The sequence below is a fragment of the Epargyreus clarus genome, unplaced genomic scaffold (genome assembly GCF_041222505.1).
Source record: "Epargyreus clarus isolate Ecla_fem2 unplaced genomic scaffold, WU_Ecla_fem_2.2 ptg000017l, whole genome shotgun sequence".
NCBI lineage: Eukaryota > Metazoa > Arthropoda > Insecta > Lepidoptera > Hesperiidae > Epargyreus > Epargyreus clarus.
Genome location: NW_027332225.1, coordinates 6932243 through 6952999, shown reverse-complemented (window position 1 = coordinate 6952999; position 20757 = coordinate 6932243). Strand labels below are relative to the sequence as shown.

At 34.5% G+C, this 20757-nt stretch overlaps 1 protein-coding gene and 1 long non-coding RNA gene across 3 annotated transcripts in view; one reads left to right on the top strand and one right to left on the bottom strand.

Moving 5' to 3' along the window:
- The window catches only part of LOC140749232 (uncharacterized), a 467169-nt gene that overhangs the window by 76894 nt on the left and 369518 nt on the right, over positions 1–20757 (bottom strand). The gene's annotated exons all lie outside the window — the stretch shown is intronic.
- LOC140749225 (uncharacterized) overlaps positions 1–20757 on the top strand; it is a 65815-nt gene that overhangs the window by 33343 nt on the left and 11715 nt on the right. The window contains exons 2-3 of one of the 2 annotated variants that reach the window (XM_073082271.1): positions 4742–4842; positions 10961–11128. In XM_073082271.1, coding sequence (XP_072938372.1) covers positions 4782–4842; positions 10961–11128 — 229 coding nt within the window. In that variant the 5' untranslated portion in view covers positions 4742–4781. The remainder of the gene's footprint in view (positions 1–4741; positions 4843–10960; positions 11129–20757) is intronic. The other variant, XM_073082272.1, reaches the window with a different exon arrangement.

Genomic DNA, 20757 nt, shown 5'->3' with positions numbered 1-20757 from the left:
GTTATAACAAAACAAGTGATGTGAGAGAGTAGTTCTTATGCTGTTTGTCACTCGAGTAGTATTTAAGTCCACGCGCTGGTAGAGCGTGTTTCTTTCGCATTTAAGCAGTCGTGTAAGCCGTTACTCTGCCCGAATTGTAAATAAAAGTGAATAAAAGTGATTCTCATATTAAAGTCGTTTCGTTCAGTTTATTAATAAAGTGCGGTAGTGGGATATCGCCGAAATACACGTACACGTAAAAATAAATATCACTAGATTTTCCAAATCCTTTATAACAATAAATATCTGTATAATTCGCTCAGGGGTGGAATATTAAAAACTATTCCATAATGGGGACCTACATTAGAAAACCTTTCGTGCAAATTTTATGCTATTATCGTCTGGCTGGTGATGAATCAGTCAGGGGTCAGTAGATAAGATAAATAAAATATTACCTATAATTGCTAATAATAAATGTTTAATTTGTTTTGTTCTTGAAGTCGGTTAAACAACTATCATACAATTAAATCATAATAAATAAATATAGTTCAAAAAACTAAAAAACACGCCTTTTTTGATAAAATCAACTAAAAAGCTTTCGGTATTCTATTTCATTCTTTCATATATGCAGAGTAAGATAAAGATGTATGTTGATGTCTTTCTACTGAAAAACGGAGTTACTCACTGCCAAACATACAAGTGAAGCTAATATAAAGCGTGTAAAAATATTTTCTAACGTTCTTCAAATAACTTGCTTCGTATCTGTATGACAATATCGCAAACAAAACAATATTTCAATTTTAAACACAGCTAAAAGAATTTACTGAAAGTAAAACACAACATTTCAGTCAAAACAATCATGGGACCATTAAAATTTCACTGCACTTTATTCAATCCGATAAGGCAGTCGTTTAAGGAGAATGTTCGGAGAATAATTGTCGTAGATATTTCACAGCGGGTAAACAAAAACCGGATTCACAAGAAAAGGAAACGATAATCGTTAACTGGTGAAATAGAGTCTAAAGATCTATACGGCGAATGAGTTTTCAGTATACCAATGTTATTACGACAGAAAAAATGTTACATATTAGATATATGCTATTTTCTGCGAATCAATAATAAAAGTAATAAAGAAAGTATTGGCGACAAATATTACAATTTGATAACATACTAGCTAACCCGGCAAACGTTGTGTTGCCATATAAATAAAAAAAATTAAGGGTGAACAACCCTTATCAATTGCGGGTATGAAAAATAGATGGTAGTCGATTCTCAGACCTATAGATTTTCACCAAATTTTATATGCATATTCATGCATATAAAATTTGATGAAAATCGGTAAAACCGTTTCGGAGCAGTACGGTAACTAACATTGTGACACGAGAATTTTATATATAAGAATATACCATATGGGTAGATTGGGCAAAGCTTTTTAACGAAATTTTAGTAAGTATATGAAACTCTATATAAACAGGATATTGATAAAGACTGATAAATTAAATTTCGTAGAATTTTACGAACACTGAATACTACGCATCAGGTGGACTATACTCGTTGTGTTCCCATTACATAAAAAGGGTTTTTAAACCAATTTTATGTTTAGTAAACTCGATTCCAATACAAACAAATAAGAAGTTAGTGATCAGTTAGTGAATGATTTAAAAGGGAACGTCTGTTGTTAGTCTAGTACAAATTGGTATTGAATCGAGTTTCCAATTTAGAGTAAGCTTTCGATATACAACGGGACAAATTGCTTCACTTCTTGCTTGCCGACAGTATCACTTTGACAAAACTTTGTTGTCCCAAAACTTTGTGGGGAGAAAGAAGAGGACTTAAGAGGTAATTTGTTTCGAAATACTAATATGTTGGGATGTTTAAATGGGTTGCGATACTTTGTGATAAAATTGAACGGATTATGCTATTTACTATTTATTAGGCAGTGATAGCCTAGTGGTTAAGAAACTCGGCCTCTCGATCGAGGGGTCCGAGGTTCAAATCCCAAATTTTTCAAACATAACTTTGAGATAATTAATCTCTTGCTAAACGGTGAAGGAAAACGTCGTGAGGAAACCTGCATATCTGAGAGATTTATATAAGAAAAAATCTCTAAGGTATGTGAAGTCTACCAATACGCACTTGGCCAGCGCGGTGGACTATGGGCTAATCCGTCACATTCTGAAAGGAGATCCGTGCCCAGCAGTGGGACAGTAAGGGGTTGTTCATGATGCTATTTACCTTTTTAATAATGTCCTGTTTTTATTAATGTACTCTATCTATATTCTTATAAACAGTGGATATATTTTTTGCCGTCTATATTAATCCCAGTGGAAACTGCAGTGGATGTGCTAACATTTTCTTAGACGTTATACAATTTTCTTAATGTAGAACCTATCTTAGATTAAAAAACTCTTCTTCTGAATTGAGAGGAATTAAAATCCAGAATAAAAAACTATTCTTATTCGATTATATTAAAATGTATTAGATTTAAAGTCAAATTGAATCTATTTTTCATGATACCTTTTGAAATTATTCTCGAGCTAATGTGATTACATTGAACAAAAAATATGTGCTACCCATCACTTTCATGTAGGTATACTCTTGAACGTAATAGTAATAAAATTAAGTCAGTTCTCATATACTAAGTTCGTATTACTATCTAACTAATGCACTAAAGACTTATTGGCATGATCCTCGTCAAGTTTATCCTTCGTATTTGACAGGCTACTAATTTATCCTGAGGTTATTCCCTTTTGGAACTATATCCGAATCCGAATGGCTGATGTCTAAGTAGCGAGTTTGTGTAATGCAGTAAACGATAAGCTATATAATTTCGATTGCTTTATTTTTTTATAATATATGAGTAATCAGACAAGCATGCAGTTCACCTCATGGAAAGTGACTACTGCCGCCCATGGACGACTGTAATCAACCCCAAGTAGGATTTGATATTCCTACCTGAGGTCGGCCACATATGCGCCACTACCTCTGACTAAGCTGGAAAAGTATGTCTCCCTTGACACACCCTTCAAACTAAAACACAGCTGAACGCTGCTGTTATGAGGCAGAAATAGGGCTTCAACGATGTGACGCAACAATTTAACAACTTTTATATAATAAATCTTTAAATTAAAACAAATTTGTTAATATTCGTTTATAATTAGCTACTTATTTGTGTTTTCTTACACTTTCATAACAGGCAATATGTAAGGTTATATTGTTTAAATTGAGTATCTGTTCTAGGTCCTTAACTCACTCGCTATTCGTTTTATTTGTGCCATGTACCTTACTTCTGAAACGAAGTTCATGCGATGACTGGGTCTAACTAATGTACGTACCGAAATAGGGACAGTTAATCCATATTAATACGATATTGTCGGGTCCAACCTCGGACAAGAATTTTCCATTAAGCAAATTTTATTGTTGTTGTTCCTAACATGACTTCCATATCAAGACTTGTATTAAATTGATGACCTCTGATCTTCAAATAACTCGTATACGTTATATAAGTAAAGAGTATAGGTAATCAAGTAATTTTGGAATGTTACTGAATCCTATTTTGGTAAATTTGAGCTTATAAGGACAATTCTCGCACTACTTAGAGCAAAGGGTTGTAAGACCTTCTGTTGTATAAAAATTATATACTACTTACTAATTTATAACTTATCAAACTTTTGCATTTATTTCTTTAATAATAAAAAAAATGAAAATCATTTTTATATCAAAATCTCGGGTTACTTAGTTTACATGCTTTCATAATTAAGCTTTCTTAGTTAGATGTACGTGAGGGTCAATCCTTGCATCTGAATTTGAAATCAATTAACCTAAATCTTTTGAAATTAAATACACGTTTACTTCATCTAAAAAGTCTCTCATTTACCACATTCCTCAAACCAAAACAAAGCAACATTAGGTACTAGTATTACAAGGCAGGAATAGGAAAATGTAAATAATTACACGCGAATTGCTTCGGTAATGCTTTATTATTAACATAAGGTTAAATTATCGTGAAAATTCTGTTTGTTCGTTAAACATGATAGAATATTCAACAGGTAAGTATTGGTATGCGTTAGTCTATCCATTAGTGTGTTGTAATTAGAACCACTGAACAGATTTTGATTGAATAAAACATTAAATTAGCATCTGGTCTGCGATCAAACGGATTTGCCTCTACATTTAGGGGAAATTCCGTATGCGTATAACTACCGATATTAGACAGGAATAGGCATGGCGGTGGTGCTTTTGGAGCTAATTCACAAAAGCAACTTGTGGCATACTCGCAGTATTCACAAAATCAAGATTATCACGGTTATATAACTAAACCATTCCTAAAATTTTCGTCAGAATCATATTTAAACATTGTTACTATAATATTTATTTCCTATCTATAAATAGTTTTACTTCTAAAACAATGAAAATCTCCCATTATGTTAACAGAGTTTATACAATAAATGAGTACAAAAATTAGAAAAAGTTTAGCTTGAATTCAAATAGAGACAAAAAAGGCAAAGTGTCTATTACTGCTAAGATAATAAAACGGTAATTTAATGACAAATGATCCTGATTACAGTGATTCCATAAAACCCTCGCGCACAGTACTTTCCAATGTTACTCATATTACAGCGATATAACTAGGTACTCAATCTCGTGGTAACTGAAAGGCTACTAGTCAACCTTACTTTGAAACACATTGCGTATGCATACAGGGCTACTTTCCAATCTAACTTGGAGGTATATCTGAGTAAATCAATGTATTATTCAACAGGTGAGCGGCATGCGTCAGCGCCTGTTATGTGCCCTATAATATGCAGTGGGGCGGCCTTTACTTCGTTTGTTTAGCATTATGCTGCATTCAGTCTGCATCAGGTATGTTCATATTTATTTATTTATTTATAATATAGGAGTAGCAGACGAGCATACAGTACACCCGATGGTAAGTTGCTACCGCCTCCATGGGCATCTGTAATCAACCCCAGATAGTATCAGATATTCCTATCTGAGGTCGGCCATAGATGCGCCGCTACCCCTCAGGACTAAGCTGGAACGCCTCGAAAAAGTATGTCTCCCTTACCACAACCTTCAAACCAGAACACAACAGCGCTTAACACTGCTGTTATGAGGTAGAAATAGGTGTGGCGGTGATGCCGTTGGAGTTTCACCACAAAGGGTTCTACCACCTTCAATTATTTATTTATTGCATCAAATATGGTACATTGATGTTATATTTTGACAACGATCTGCACATTTGACTAAACGTAAATTAAAATACAAAAATATAGTAGATTCAATTATTAATTATAGACTTAAATAAGTTATAAGGTTATATTTTATGAAAGCGTAGCCATAAGAAAGCACCACCAATTTCGGGTTCGATTCCCGTAGAAATTAAATGTGACTGACAAAGAGCGAAAAAATACACAATTACCTCAACTATACTTTAGCGATATTTTATGGTATAGTGTATGTAATAAATCCCAGAATAAACTGAAGTACTGTCTGAAGTTAAGTGAAGCCACTGATGCGTTGTTACCTAATGAGTTATCACTTCATCACCATTGAATCCAACAATGCGATACGCCTACCTTCGGTGACGAACAATTAATATGGCAAAGGGTATGTTTTTTCGAGCCCATGTATGTGTGTATATGTATCTTCCATTCTTTCTCACGCCCTGCAGCCTAACCGACTTAAGGGATTTTAACGTATAAGGTGTCGTTGCAATTTCTTATTTTCTAGTAGTGACATAGGCTACATTACTTCGATTTTAAATCAATTACTAGCTGACCTGGCAAAGTTGTGTTGCCATATAAATAAAAAAATGTTAACAACCTTTATCAATTAGGGGTATGAAAAATAGATAGTAGCCGGTTCTCAGACCTACTGAATATTTATTTATTTATTTATTTAAAAATTTTATTGCATCACCTCTCAAAAGAAATGCACAAAAGGGCAAACATAATGCCTGATGGCATTTTCTACCAGTCAACCCTGGGTGGATGAGGAGAATTTGCAGCAGGTGTTATGCGAAAGTAACAAAGAACGATAGACAATAATAGAAACAGCAGATATATCAATATGTATTAAAAATAAAGAAATATACATATTTTAACAATAAAATAAATATATATTATAATATACCTATATACAGATACACATAAATAAACTAATACATACTATTTATCATATATATAAATATAAATAACTAAATAAACACAGGTAGTAACAAAAGTCGTTTAAGAATTAGATGAGGAGTTTAGATAATGTTCTCGGACAAGCTTTTTGAACACAGCTTTACTGGGGGCTTTGCGGATATGCACGGGCAAGGCGTTCCAAAGTAGTACCGCCTGAACAGAAAATGAGAAATGAAAAAAACCGCTAGAATGCAGTGGAATATCGGCTCTTAAATTATTGGACGACCGAAGCATTTTATCATGCGTTAAAAACCTATATTGGAAGTGATCCTTCAGATAAGGAGGAGTATTTGTATCATTCAAGATAGAGTAAAGCATAGAGAGAATTCTAGAATTACGCCTCTGACGAATAGAAAGCCACTTGAGTTGGCTGCGAAACTGAGAGATGTGATCATATTTACGAAGGCCAAATATGAACCTGATAGAATTGTTGAGAAGGCGTTCTAGTTTATTGAGAAGAGCTTCGGTCAGATCTGAGTAGCACACATCTGCATAATCGATGATAGGCAAAATTAGGGTATTCACTAACATTAGTTTGGTCTTAATGGGAAGGAAGTGCTTTAGGCGATATAAAGATCGCAAGGTAGCATTGACCTTACGAGACACTTCTGTAACCTGCGTACTCCAACTCAAGGAGCTGTCAATATACAGGCCAAGATTCCTCACCGACTCCGAAATTGGAATTTGCGTACCGTCATAAATGACTGCAGGTAAAGAATTCCGGTCGATCCTAGCCAGCAGTCTAGAGCTTCCAATGACGATAGCTTGACATTTGGCAGGGTTGACTGGTACCCCATAGCGCATTGACCAACTCCGGAGAGCACTCAAATTATCGTTTATCTTAGCTATTGCACTGTGGAGATTATCAACATCGGCTTGAGCGTATAGTTGCAAATCATCAGCATACAGATGATACGAACAGTTGATAAAAGGAGTGATGGAGTCAATAAATAAAGAAAATAATAAAGGAGAGAGAATACCGCCTTGCGGGACGCCAGCATCTAAACAAGCCCAGTCCGAGGAGGCATTACCCATACAGATGGACTGCTGGCGCCCGCGAAGATATGAAGAGAACCAATTCAGGGCAGAGGGCGAGAACTGTAAGTGAGTAAGAATAGCGAGGAGAATATCGTGGTCGACTGTGTTAAAAGCGTTAGAAAAGTCAACAAGCGCCATCACCGTCAGTTTACGATCGTCCATCCCTTTTCTGACGTCGTCACACACTCTGACTAAAGCGGTGGAGGTGCTGTGACCGGAGCGGAACCCAGACTGATATATACTCAGCAGGTTATATTTCGATATATGAATAGAGACTTGCTTATGTACACAGGCTTCCAGAAGCTTAGAGAGGAACGGGAGAATAGATATAGGCCGAAAATGGTTAGGGAGCGTAGGATGGGATACTTTAGGAAGTGGACGAACAAAGGCTTTCTTCCAGATAGAGGGATACTGACCAGAGGACAAGGAAAAATTAATGATATGGGTAATAGCTGGAAGAAAGTTATCAATTACGTTGGAAATCATAGTCCTACTCACTTCATCACATCCTACAGCCCTAGATTGGATACTGAGGACAACCTTTTTAACCTCTTCCTGATTAATAGGAGAGAATTTAAAGGCAGGGACAAAAGAAGATTGCATAGAAGCAATGGAAGCAATAGTGTGGCAACGGATTGTATTGTTCATAGGAACCGTGGAAGTAAAATGACGATTTAAGTCATCCAAAGAGAGAGAGGAACAGCAATCCGACGAAGAGGGTTTACCCACACCGAGTGACCTCAGAAATTTCCACATACCAGCGGCTGACGAGAGAGAAATATTAGAGTGGATATATCGGCGTTTAGCTATTCGTACCATCTGATTGCATCGATTACGCACAGCTTTAAATGCTACCCAATTGGTTTCAGTGCGCTCCTTCTTATATTTGCGAAAAGCACGATCCCGTCTGGCCATTGCTACGCGAATGTCGTTAGTGAACCAGGGAGCAGGGAATATGCATATAAAATTTGGTGAAAATCGGTAAAGCCGTTTCAGAGGAGTACGGTAACTAACATTGTGTAACGAGAATTTTATATATTTCATATTTGAGTTGCTTTTTTGGTTTATATAATAATTACCTACTCGTTACCAGTTTTCACTTATTTTTTCATAATGTAGTACAACCATTGCGATTCCAAAAAACATACATTTCCGAGATGAAGTGTCCTTCGGTGCCAGGACGATACTTGGCTATACTCACCGTGCACTTAGAACTAAGTGTATCAAGGATATAAGTGTAAGGACTTGAAACCTCAAGTTTCAAGCACACTTAAACTGATACAATAAGTGCACTATTAAAGTGGACTTTACACCAAGCAAACAAAGAAGCCAAGAAACGTAAAAGTACTTTGTAAGACTTAAAACTTTTAATACATATAATGTGGAAATACCTACTCTTCGAGTGCGGTGGCACGGTGCCACACCTTTCGTTAAGTAGTTTTAGGTTATGGAATCAGCAAGCGAGTATCCAAAATATAATGGTCATTTCCGCCCGTGTATATCTCTAATAGAATGGTGTAGGAAGGGAGAAACACATACAGGAGGCGATTCATCTTAGTTCTCAGGAGTAGCAACATATCTCTGGCCGATCTCAGGTTGAACCCTAAAAGTATCTAAGATTGAATACAGATGTCTATGAGCGGCAGTTATGACTAACCGGCTGATAGATTACATATCCGTTTGCTATATTTATAATATAACGGGAGTATTCACAACACATGCTTCGGGATAGAACATAGTAGGTACCTTTATATAACGATTACCACAAAAGATTACCTTTAAAATTTAACTTGTCTTTAGTATGCATTTATTCGAAATATTCGTGTAAGTAGGTTAAGTCATAATGGGTACATAACAAAATTATGGAGTAGTACTAAAAACAGACTTTATTCAGTAAGTCATAAAAAATATTTATTTCTTATGAGACACGTTTATAACTGTACAAAATTATTTATTATTTTGGCAACAATTGCGGGATTGTAGAACGCCTGTTATCTTTAAAGAATATTCCAAATTCCGAAGCCTTCAGCAACGAACATTTAAAACTTGGAACAAAGATTAATTTTACAGCAGTAATAATTCAGGCTCATAGTTTATGAAACGATACTGAAAACATAATTTCACAAAAAAAACAATAAAAGCTTAATTGTTAAACGAAATTTCGATAAAACTAAAATGCATGTTCATCAAAAATCAAAAATCTAGTGATAACTTTTCTATTACAACGTTTCAAAATTTTGTTGTTACATAGAATTCAGTTTTTTTCTATTTTAAATATTTTGGACTACTTCGTCTTCTTAAGAAGCTAAGTCGTGAATATCCTATTTTTAATTAGACATTATCGTGTATAATTTTCAATAATATAAATCACATTATACGTGTTCGTGGTTCGTGGTTCATAGTTCGTGGAAAACGAAAACGAATTTAAGGAAGACTGGTAAATTAAAATTAACAATGTCTTTTTGAATAATGAACTCTATATTCGTCCCTCCAAAGAAGCTTGTAATTAAGACTGTCGAATAACATAATATTTTAACTCCGCTTTCATTTCGTAAAACGTTTATATAATGAAAAATTACGTGACGAATTTTAAGCGACGGCAATTATTCTAATTGGATTAATAATAACTACGAGTATTTATGATTTTAAAGAAAATATAAATATAATAGAATGGTTATGATTTCAGAATGAAAAACACGCAATCTTGGCTTTTATTAACATATTTTTCACACATGATCACATATAACTTTTGGATACGATACTCATTTACATAAAACAAAGTTATATGTACACATAATGTTAACAGTTTTCCCAACAATAAGGTTATATGTGTACATACGACGTAGACGTGTTAAAGGTGGTAGAACCCTTTGTGGTTCGACTCCGGCGGCACCACCGCCACACCTATTTCTACCTAATAACAGCAGTGTTAGGCGCTGCTGTGTTCCGGTTTGAAGGGTGTGGTAAGGGAGACAGACTTTTCCGAGGAGTTCCAGCTTAGTCCTCAGGGGTAGCAGCGCATCTGTGACTGACCTCAGATAGGAATATGTAATCCTATCGGGGGTTGATTACAAATGTCCATGGGCGGCAGTAGCCACTTACCATCAGGTGGACTGCATGCTCGTCTGCTACTCCTATAATAAAAAAAAAAAAGACATTTCCACAATTAATCGTCACATGTGTACATAAACACTCAAAAATGAAAGAAATAAAACATTTTTAACCATTTTTTTTTATAGAAAACAAAGGTATTTAGTATTTTACATGCTTGGGGAAAGACTCAATCCTCTAGAATAATGAAGAAAAATGTTAATGCTGATTTTGTGCTTGACAAATTTCAAATCGCTGTACTGAAAAGTAACGATTTTGCAGAAGTAACTTTATTCTACGGATAGGTCGATATTTCTAAAGCATATTGTTATTTGTGTGAGCACGTATACCCGTTTTATTCCTCCTGATATTAACAACTCATTTTAACTAACAGGAATTCATATATATTAGATTTACCGAAAATTTCCGCCAAAACTGTCATTTTCAGGCAGAATGTTGTTACATGATGAAACAAAACGTCATCAGATTGACAATCTACGAGGCATAATAATTCAACAGAATACTACTCTGTTCAAATTATTCTACATATTAATTATCTTGTTAATATGATTAAACATATTGTTTATCAAGATTCTTTCAAAAATAAAAAATAAATGGACTTCATCGTATTTTGCTATTGCTTAAATCGGCCTATATCTATCCAGAACCGCTGCGAATGCCAGAAGACTTCAGCACAAACGGCGCGCGTCGTCGTCGGAGCGACGAGCACGACGGTCTGGCGCTATCCAGGGAAATATTCAGGAATATTACCAAGAAGCTGCGAGAAAACATCAAGAAAGAAGGTGCTACTGACAGCGAGCATTTGTTGCAGAGTAAGTCATCCAATTTGATATACGTATACAAATTTCATTATCATATACGTTTATGTATTATTATGGAGCAAACATTGAGGTATCAACACCTGGTACCCACGAAATGGAAGATATGCATAGAAAGAAACGTTTTCCAAAATGAGGAGAAATTACAGAGCAAAGCAGAACTTCACTGAGCGTCGGGGAGAGGAATACGACACGGTCACAAAAATGAGAGAATACCGAGAAGTCTCTCCTCTTCGGATATGTCCATTTAGAAGTTTATCCAGCTAAAGTCATCATAAATGTCTGTTCCGTTAAAGAATCGCGGTCGGTTCTTATACTTTTTTACGATTTTAGTTAGTAAATTTAGATCCTAACGAAGAGTTGATGATAAATGACATTAATGTACCGTGTAACCGTAATCAATAGCATTGTTTATCTTTATTTGTTCTTAGCTTTGATAATTATTTATTGAAAATAACTATAGTAATGTATGCGCTGTACTAAATATAATGGTTATAAAGATGTAACCGGATCTATTTAAAACGTATAGTCAGAAACATTTTGGAGGGGAGAAAACATCAAATGGAAAGGCGGTATTGACAGCAATCATTTATTACAGCGGGTATCGATTTCATCTTCCGCAAGACAAGATCTTCGGTCTGGCTTTAACTCCGACACGTTTGTAGGATGAAATTCGCATTCAATCATCATTAACCCATTACTGCTCTTACTCGTGGCAAAGGAATCTTATAATATAAGATATTTGCGTTTATCATAGCGTTGATCAAATTCACACATACTTTCCGATATTAAAGGTATCCTCACTATTATGGAAACAACACATTTTTACAAAAAGAAGGTTAATAAATAGACAGACCTGGCATGTCATGAGATCTAAGAAGGAAAATATGTGCTTTGCAATTTTTGGTTAGATTTTTGACTAGCTTATCCATGTAAAGTTAAAATTAGTTCTCTTGGTCCGCAACTCTATTATGATTAACTTCTCCCGGAATTCCTATTACATTTGAAGTTCGTTTTAGTCCACGTAAAAATGCTAGTCCGCTCTGAACATAGAAATGAATTGAGTCGCCATAGCAAATTGTTGCCATACACCTGCTCGCAACAACTTCAGTGCGGACTTGCAGTTTGGTGCGAACTATACTTAATATCTACACTACTGCAAGTTCTTTTGCACTCACTTAGCTAAAAAGGAGGTCTATAATACGTTATCATCGGGTTTTAAGAACACATTTCGTTAATATTGTATATGTTTTTGAGCTTTAGAAATATATTTCGGTGTTTGTTGACATTTAAATAAATTAAACAAATCATACGCAATTTATTTGAACATTTGAATGATATTTTGATCTAAAATCAAGCTTAACGTTACATATAAAAAATCTCATATAACGACGCATTTAGAATACAATTTTTATATTATCATCATTTGGAGGATCAGACAAATGGGAATAAGTTTCTTCCGCATATTCAGAATGATAAGCAATATCTGAGAGTGAGTATGCATATTGTAGCCATAGATTAGTAAAGATACTTCGCCGCCTTGAAATTGAATGAAGCAGCAAAGGGCTTATTATAGTAAGTTCTTTTTTTGAATTCTTGACAAATAAAAACACTTTTAGAGAAAATTTACGAATAAATAACGAATACTGCGTAATTTACATAATTAATAAATAAGTATTTCAAATATTTTAGGGACATTTTAGCACGGAGACGTGGCAAAACTTTTTTACGCAACTACTTCAATTCTCAAAACTGGGTACATTTTCTTGTTAGGAGTGAGTAATCTTTACTAATCTATGATTGTAGCTGTAAGAAAAACTTATCAATAGCGAGTATCTTGAAATGTCAGCTAGGCGCAATATGAAGCGAGAAGGGCGTATTTAGCAATTCTTTGATAAAAAGAAAGTATTGATGCTATGTCTCATATATTTTTAATCTATTTGCTAAATTTCAGATCGTTGCAAAAAAATGAGAATTTCATTTTTGATCAATTCCCGCATAACGTCAACGTTATTGGAGCGATTATAATTGAATTTTTAATCACTATGCAGTAGAGAGTCATAAAATATCCACATAACAATACAGTCCAGAAACTGGAACCAGAGTAATACTATCCATGCGTAAAATTAGACAAACTGTTAAAAAAATAAAAGAGAACCGGAGTTTTAACTGAAATTAACCACACCCGTTATCACACCAGATAATTAACTTTGAACTCCTCATGTCTTACCACACCGGGCCTAAATGGCGATGCTAACTTCTTACTAGAAGCAACCAAGAAAAATTCTACCAATTTCAAATTTGTATTGCAAGTTGTACTAAAGGTATCTTGATATTAATATAAATTCAACATTACTTGAATATGCATGAAATCGTACGAGATATTTAAGAAGCCACATGAACATGCATGGTGATCTATAAATGTAGAACATCTCCGGGGTGAATATCCTTATTCTTTAAAGATATCCCCTAGGAATGTTATCGGGAAGCTCGGAAACATCAAGAGGGAAGGCTTTACTGACAGCGATCATTTGTTACACTGAGTATTGATTCTATTTCCCACAGGAGCTCTGTTAGATAAATAGAGCTTGTAGCTGAGAATCCTGCTTCACGTTCAAAGTAAACGAGTCATTAGTCATAAATATTACTGGTGTAATTTAGCCAATTACGCTAATGTAATTTTGTTGTGTACACTAGCAGTGTTTTATAATAGCTCTATGATTTACAAAGTTATTGATATGTTAGAAATTGATACTTATTCCTTTTGTGGATAAAAATGTTCTTCGTTTTTAAAAGCTCTGTGTATTTTGGTCGGACTTGGCAAGGTTGGTAAAATGGCCTTAACAACTGTGAACTATTCCTAATTGAAGAATGTGACAATAAGCGCACTAAGTAACGTTTTTCTACATTTATACCCAAGTTAAGATTTTCTGTGGCAAACTTGATAAGAATACTGAGAATCAGAACAATTACTCCTGTAATCGAATCCGCAACCCACGCAGGGTTGTTAGACTGGTATAGTAACCGCTATGTCACGCAAGACGAATCTTTACTAATATTATAAAGAGATAAAGTTTGTTACTTTGTTTGTTTGTAAGGGCTAATCTTCGGAAATACTGAACCGATTATGAATATTTTTTCACAATCAGAAAGCTATACTATTCAGAAATGCTATAGGCTATATTTTATTATGATAGAACAAAAAGCGGGCGAAACCGCGGGCACTGCTAGTCCTTTATAATTTCGTATAATTTTAATTAACTTTACTGAAAAAACGATTTCAGACGTAATAAAATGTCTTATAATCAGCACAATTTTATTCTATTGGATCTTACTAGGTACAACGTGACCCAAATCGTGGAGTGATAACAGAATAAATTCTTTAAAAATGTGTTCTAGAAATGTCTTTAGAAATCTTCGTTTCCCTAGCATTTAGACGATAAGAGGACCGACGACTATCATTTGTTATGGAGTGAGTAATGATTCGATCTCGTGAAAGGATTACTGTTACATCTGATCAGGAGAGGAATATAAAGGCTTTTCACACTGCATATCTGGGGTTATTTTTTTAAACTGGTGCCGCTTAGCATTTTTATGGTATCCGTACTAATATTATAAACGTGAAAGTTCCTTCATCTGTCTGTCTGTCTCTTCTTAATGCCTAAACCACTGAATCGGTATGGATGAAATTGTTTACTAAGAAAGTTTGAGACCCGAGAATATGCAATTTTTGTGAAGTCCAAAACGCAACGAGGCTTTAAAGGATATGCATTTTACACGATTATCAAACATTAAGTTAAATAAGTATTACAAGTATCTACTATTATAATTAGTATCCCTCGAAGAAATACAAGATAACTGTTGTACTTACCCTTCGCATATATTTTACTATTTATAGTATAATTTTACAAATCTTATTTTCTAGTTACGTGAATGTGGTAAGCAGTGATAGCCTAGTGGTTAAGAAAATTGGCCTCTCGATCGAGGGGTCCGAGGTTCAAATCCCAGGCACGCACCTCCGATTTTTCAAAGTTATGTGCGTATTACAAATTAATTATCACTTGCTAAACGGCGAAGGAAAACAAGGTGAGGAAACCCATACCTGAGAGATTTATTAAAAAAAAACTCAAAGGTATGAGAAGTGTACCAATACGCATTTGGCCAGCGCGGTGGACTATGGCCAATCCTTCTCATTATGAGAGGAGACCCGTGCCCAGCAGTGGGACACTAATGGGTTGTTGATGATGTTGATGATGATGATGGTACTTTAATGTGGTACTTTCTTTTTGGAATAAACTTTTCTTTCTTTTTTATATTGTCTTTATTATACCTATGCTGTTTGCGGTTATATTCTTTAGATCTTACAGTGATTACTCCAGATAATAAACCGAGTAAACTAAACCACCAACCGCACAGTGTACATTGCTCCTATAAAACAGGCATGTGATTGTAATACCTTTTCAGTTGAACTATAAAGAGCTCTGGTACCACTGTCATGCATATCACTCATACGAATTCCTATTCACATCGTACAATGAAAGTATCGACCATTATCATAAAAGCATTAAGCGTAAAATATATCGTTGTCATTGATATATGTGCAAAATATCAACTCTATTGAATACGTCTAAAATTAACACTACACAACTAAACACACAAGCAAATGAGCTTATGCTCGTACGCAAACTAAAAATAAAACTTGTGAACAAAAATACGATATCTTTCAATATCTCTACACGATAAAAAAATGAACAGAAAATTGCTAACCACATAATTCTGAACTTAGCGTTAGTTAGTCAAAACTACTATTTTGTCAACATTTTGTTGCACAGTACATAGATAATTCGATGATTCTGAGATAAACTGGATCCATTATGACTACAGCCTTCATACACACAATGGTGTTTGAGTCATCTCAATCGGTGACAGACAAAATAATCGCTAAACATACATACATAAATAAACGAAATAAATAAGTGACGAATAAATAACCTCTTTTCTTTGTGAAGTCGATTTAATATACGCTATCATATAAAATGTAATGCTATTGTTATAGTACGACATGTAAATGTCCATGTTTCAGGTAAACCCACATAGTGTCCCCACCTAGTCAAATTACATTTGCCAAATTGCGGCCAATGTAACACCCAAATGTGGTTAGCGTTAATAATTAACATCGCATTTAATTACAAAGTTTAATTTACCCAACTAAATCAAATCTTATTACCTTTAATAAGCAAACCCCAGTTTATGTTAGTTTAACAAACCATCAAACTGAATTAATTCGACCAAACTAACCTAATCTTTTATCGTATTAACTAATCTGTCCAATTCGTCCATAAATTTGTCTAACTACGCTTATATGCTTAAGGGTAGGTCGTGGTTATACGTTATTGCCTTATAACAACCGTGATAACTGCTGCTGTGTTAATGTTTCAAGAGTATAGTAAGCGAGAGTCACTTATTTGAAGTGTTCCAACGTAGTCCTCAGAGGTCTTAACACATTCTAAGTGGGTCCCCGTTCAGGATTCCTATTCTATGTAACATCTTACTTTATAGTCGGCAGTTACCACTTACCATCACGTAGACAGCATACTGGTTTGCTACTTCGATGACATAATAATTAAAAGTAAAAACCACGCTAAAATCGTATAAGAAAATTCGTTTATGCTGACAATTCTGATGACGAGAACGGGAAAAAAATATTTAAATCGTGTATTGTCATCGGATCTTGATAATTCTTCAAAGTTTTAAATTAATCAGACCGTTCAAAGTAGATAAAAAGGGAGTTCCAAGATTCCGTTACATACATACATACAGGTTAAGCTAATAAAAGCGTGGTAAAAATATAACATCTGAATATGCGCCCCAATAACAAAAAATCTAAAAAATATGTACGCGTAAAATAGGGAAAAAAGAAATAGGACTTCCGGAAAGTATTTAAAAATAAAACGTCTGAAAGAAATGGTTATACAAATTAATAATTTTCGTAATTAACGTACAAATATTATGTTAATTAGCTTCAACAACCTTAATGTCGCAATTAGCCAAAAGATATAAAAGCAATATGACGGCATTGCGACAATATCTAATTTACGCAGTGGCTTTTGACTTTACAAGGAATCTAGAATAACCTGGAATAGAAAGTATTGGAAATTTAGGTTTAAATGACGTAAATAAAACGTCTAATTTAAAGATTTGGTATATGCACTCTGATTTTTAACTATTTTACTTAGAAGATATACGACAGATTCGTATCAATTAGATCGAACAAAAAAGGGTAAAAATGAAGCGAGTGGTTTGTATTAACCTTTAGGTGGTGGGGATTAAAAATCTCAAACACACATCGATACCTTAATTCGCAAATCAGCCAACTCCACTTTTTGTCAATTTTTTTTTTTTTTTATATATTTTAATTTAATTCAACGCCATTTACTATCAAAATTAATAAAAACAGCGTTTCTATATTCAGAGCGGACTAGCAGTTTGGCGTGGACTATACTTGATTAAATACAGCAGTGCTTCAATGCTTCTAAGTCAAAAGCTGCGATGGTAAATTCAGCGTTGAAATAACGAGTTCTACTATACCTGAAGCCAGAAGTTCAAATCGCCTTTAATAAGCATAAGCCGCTACTGAATACAATAATAGAGGCCATTATTTTAAGCACCCTTCAAAACATAACGGAACTCGATAATGAGCGTTTGTTTAGGAATACCACTTGCGATCGAACATCCAAATATTAAACTATGTACGATAATTTTGGAACATCATTTTATGCTATAAATTGATACCTAAATTTCGGTAAATTACCGCTTCTAACAGAATTAATGAGTATGGTTTATTTAACATAATTATCTTATCCTAAATACCTAACTCTGTACAATCCGCGTAGGTTTTTATCCCACGCACTTTAAGTAATATAGTATTATGTCGGAAAAAATAATACTAACTATACCTACGTAGTATAAACTGCAAACAGAACTTAAGAAAAAAAATCGACCATATCTAAAACTCATGGAGCTTTTTTTCACGCGCGGACGCAGAAAACAACACGCGTAAAATATGAAAATACGCGTAAAATACAGTTGGTATTTTTATGGCGCGATTTATTTCCGCTGCGTGCCCGACTGTCAGTTGTTTCCGTTTGAACGGTGGTCAAATATCGATCTCTTTCCGTCTATCTTTCGAACGGCTATATAACCGCACAAAACTGCGGTTTCCTATAAATTGTAATTATATAAAACTCCTCTTAGTCCACCTCCCGTAATTTTTGAGAGGCTCATACATAGCAATGAATAAAAAAGTATATACTCTATATTAAGTATTATTTACACTACATGAATGTCTGGGTAAAGAGTGTCAACCTTATCACAATCCTTGAGTAATGTTAGTCGTTTTATAATTATGCTTCTAAGACTTAGGATTATTACGAAAGTTGAAACCCTTTATGTCGAAATCTCTACTCTAGAATCCTTCTTAAATCTTAAATCCCAAACATTTGCATATTAAACATTTCTTATAAACTATTCATTTACAAAATGTAAGACCCTTGTACATGAAAAGAAATGCTATCTCTCTACTTTTACTGAAAAATATGCTTCTACATTTTTACTCAACGAACATTTTCCAAACACACAATTTTCAATTGATAGCCTACACCTACAGGCTGTAAAATATTCAAACACAGGTTAAAAAGAGCTTATGTGTACATTATTCAGGCTCGAATTTTGCTGAAACCTATTATATGGAGATTACCCTTGAATCAACTTTACGTAGGAAATTATAAAAAAGGTTTTATGACATATAAAGTAAAAGACATGTTCTAACATTATCAAGTTACAAATAAGCGTATTACACAAAACCAACATTTCAGTGACGAACAATTTGATAAAGACTCCTTACGCTTGTTATTTATACTCAATGTATATCTAAATTAATCATCAATCATTATTCATCATCATCATCATCATCATCAAAATTCGACCATTACTAGTACAAAGTAACAGCCAAATATCGATATTTGGTAGACAAAACATTAGATACATTGATTTTATGAATAACAGGGAGATCACAAAATTAAATCTTTTGTTGATCACTTATCGCTCCACCTCTCCTGGTAGGATCAAACGGTAAACAAACTTGCTGAGCTTTGCGAACGCTGATTAAAATAAATCAAATTAAACCATTTCAGTGACCATTAAAACCGATTTGTAACAGGTGGAAAATCGAGTTGCCAATTTATTAAATTTTGAACGTTCAATTCGCCCAGGACTCTTATTTAAATATGTTATTTATGTTCTTATAAAAAATTTAATAGACGTCCTCAGATTTTTTCAAGACTTTCATGCAAATGCCGATATGATGTTGTATCTTTGATTTTTTAGCAGCAAAATGTAATTATATCAGAACTCTTTCATGAAGGTAATTTATCAAAAATATTTTCATGTATTTAAGTTAAGTTGATAAAATATATATAATAACTTATATTACTCATAACGCCGTGTAAGAAATTATTTTTACCTCGAGGTTTCTAAATGTACCTTAGTAGTTTTAAATGTATTAAGCTATTCATTATTCAGACAACCTGCAGACCTACTTTGACTTGTTAAGAAAATAAAACAATTGGGTTGTTTCTAGAAACAGTTTCGAAATACAATTGAGGCAAAACAACAACAAACTGTCTCTACTTTTCAAAGAAAACAGCGTCTTCTAAAATTTCTTTGAAAGGTGGTAAAACCCTTTGTGGTTCGTTTCCGTGCACCTAGTTCTGGCTAATAACAGCAGTGTTTAGTACTGCTGTGTTTCACTTCGAAAGACGTGGTTTGAGTGGCATACTTATCAGAGGCGTTCCACCTTAGTCCTCAGGGATAGTAACGCATCTGTCTTCAAATTTAGATTGGAATCTAATCTGATCTGGGGTTGAATACAAAAGTCCACGGGCGTAAGCAGCTTACCATCAGGTGGACTGCATAATAATATACATGCATACTAGTTTGCTACTTCGATATTAAAAAAATACCAACGCACATTTATCTTTGTATCATTAACATTGCTTGAGTATTTCAATGGAAGGTATAAATCTAGGTGAAGACCTAAGACACAGTGTTAAGATATTCCCTATTTGATGCAGTGAGCGTGCATACGTAATCAGATTAAGCCGTGTTGTGAATTAGGTTTGTCTACACTAACTTTGGTCGCTTTGTGTTCTAGTTACGTAGAAGTTGATTGTACGACTAACATTCACTGAAATTCTTAGATAAATGGTACAAACGATGTGCTAACGTAGGTCTCGATCTACAAAGTTAGGCAATATCTGGCGTTATCGAAAGTAGGATGGATGACCGCTAGTGGAAAAAGTCTGGTGTATATCTTGATGAAAAAATTAGACTACATCTAGCGTAATCTAAAGTAAGATGGGTGACCACTAGTGGCAAAATTTCATGCACGGTTTAGTGCGTCGAAGAGCACGTTAAGCCGTCGAGCCCCGTTTCAATCATAGGATAGACGTTAAACGTCGTCGGAGACCTTTTAGGCGGTTTGAACATCAACTGACGCTAGATCGCCTCTAATCCGTACTCCACCAAGCATTGGAGCATCGTGGTGTTGTACTCCTTAGGCATTT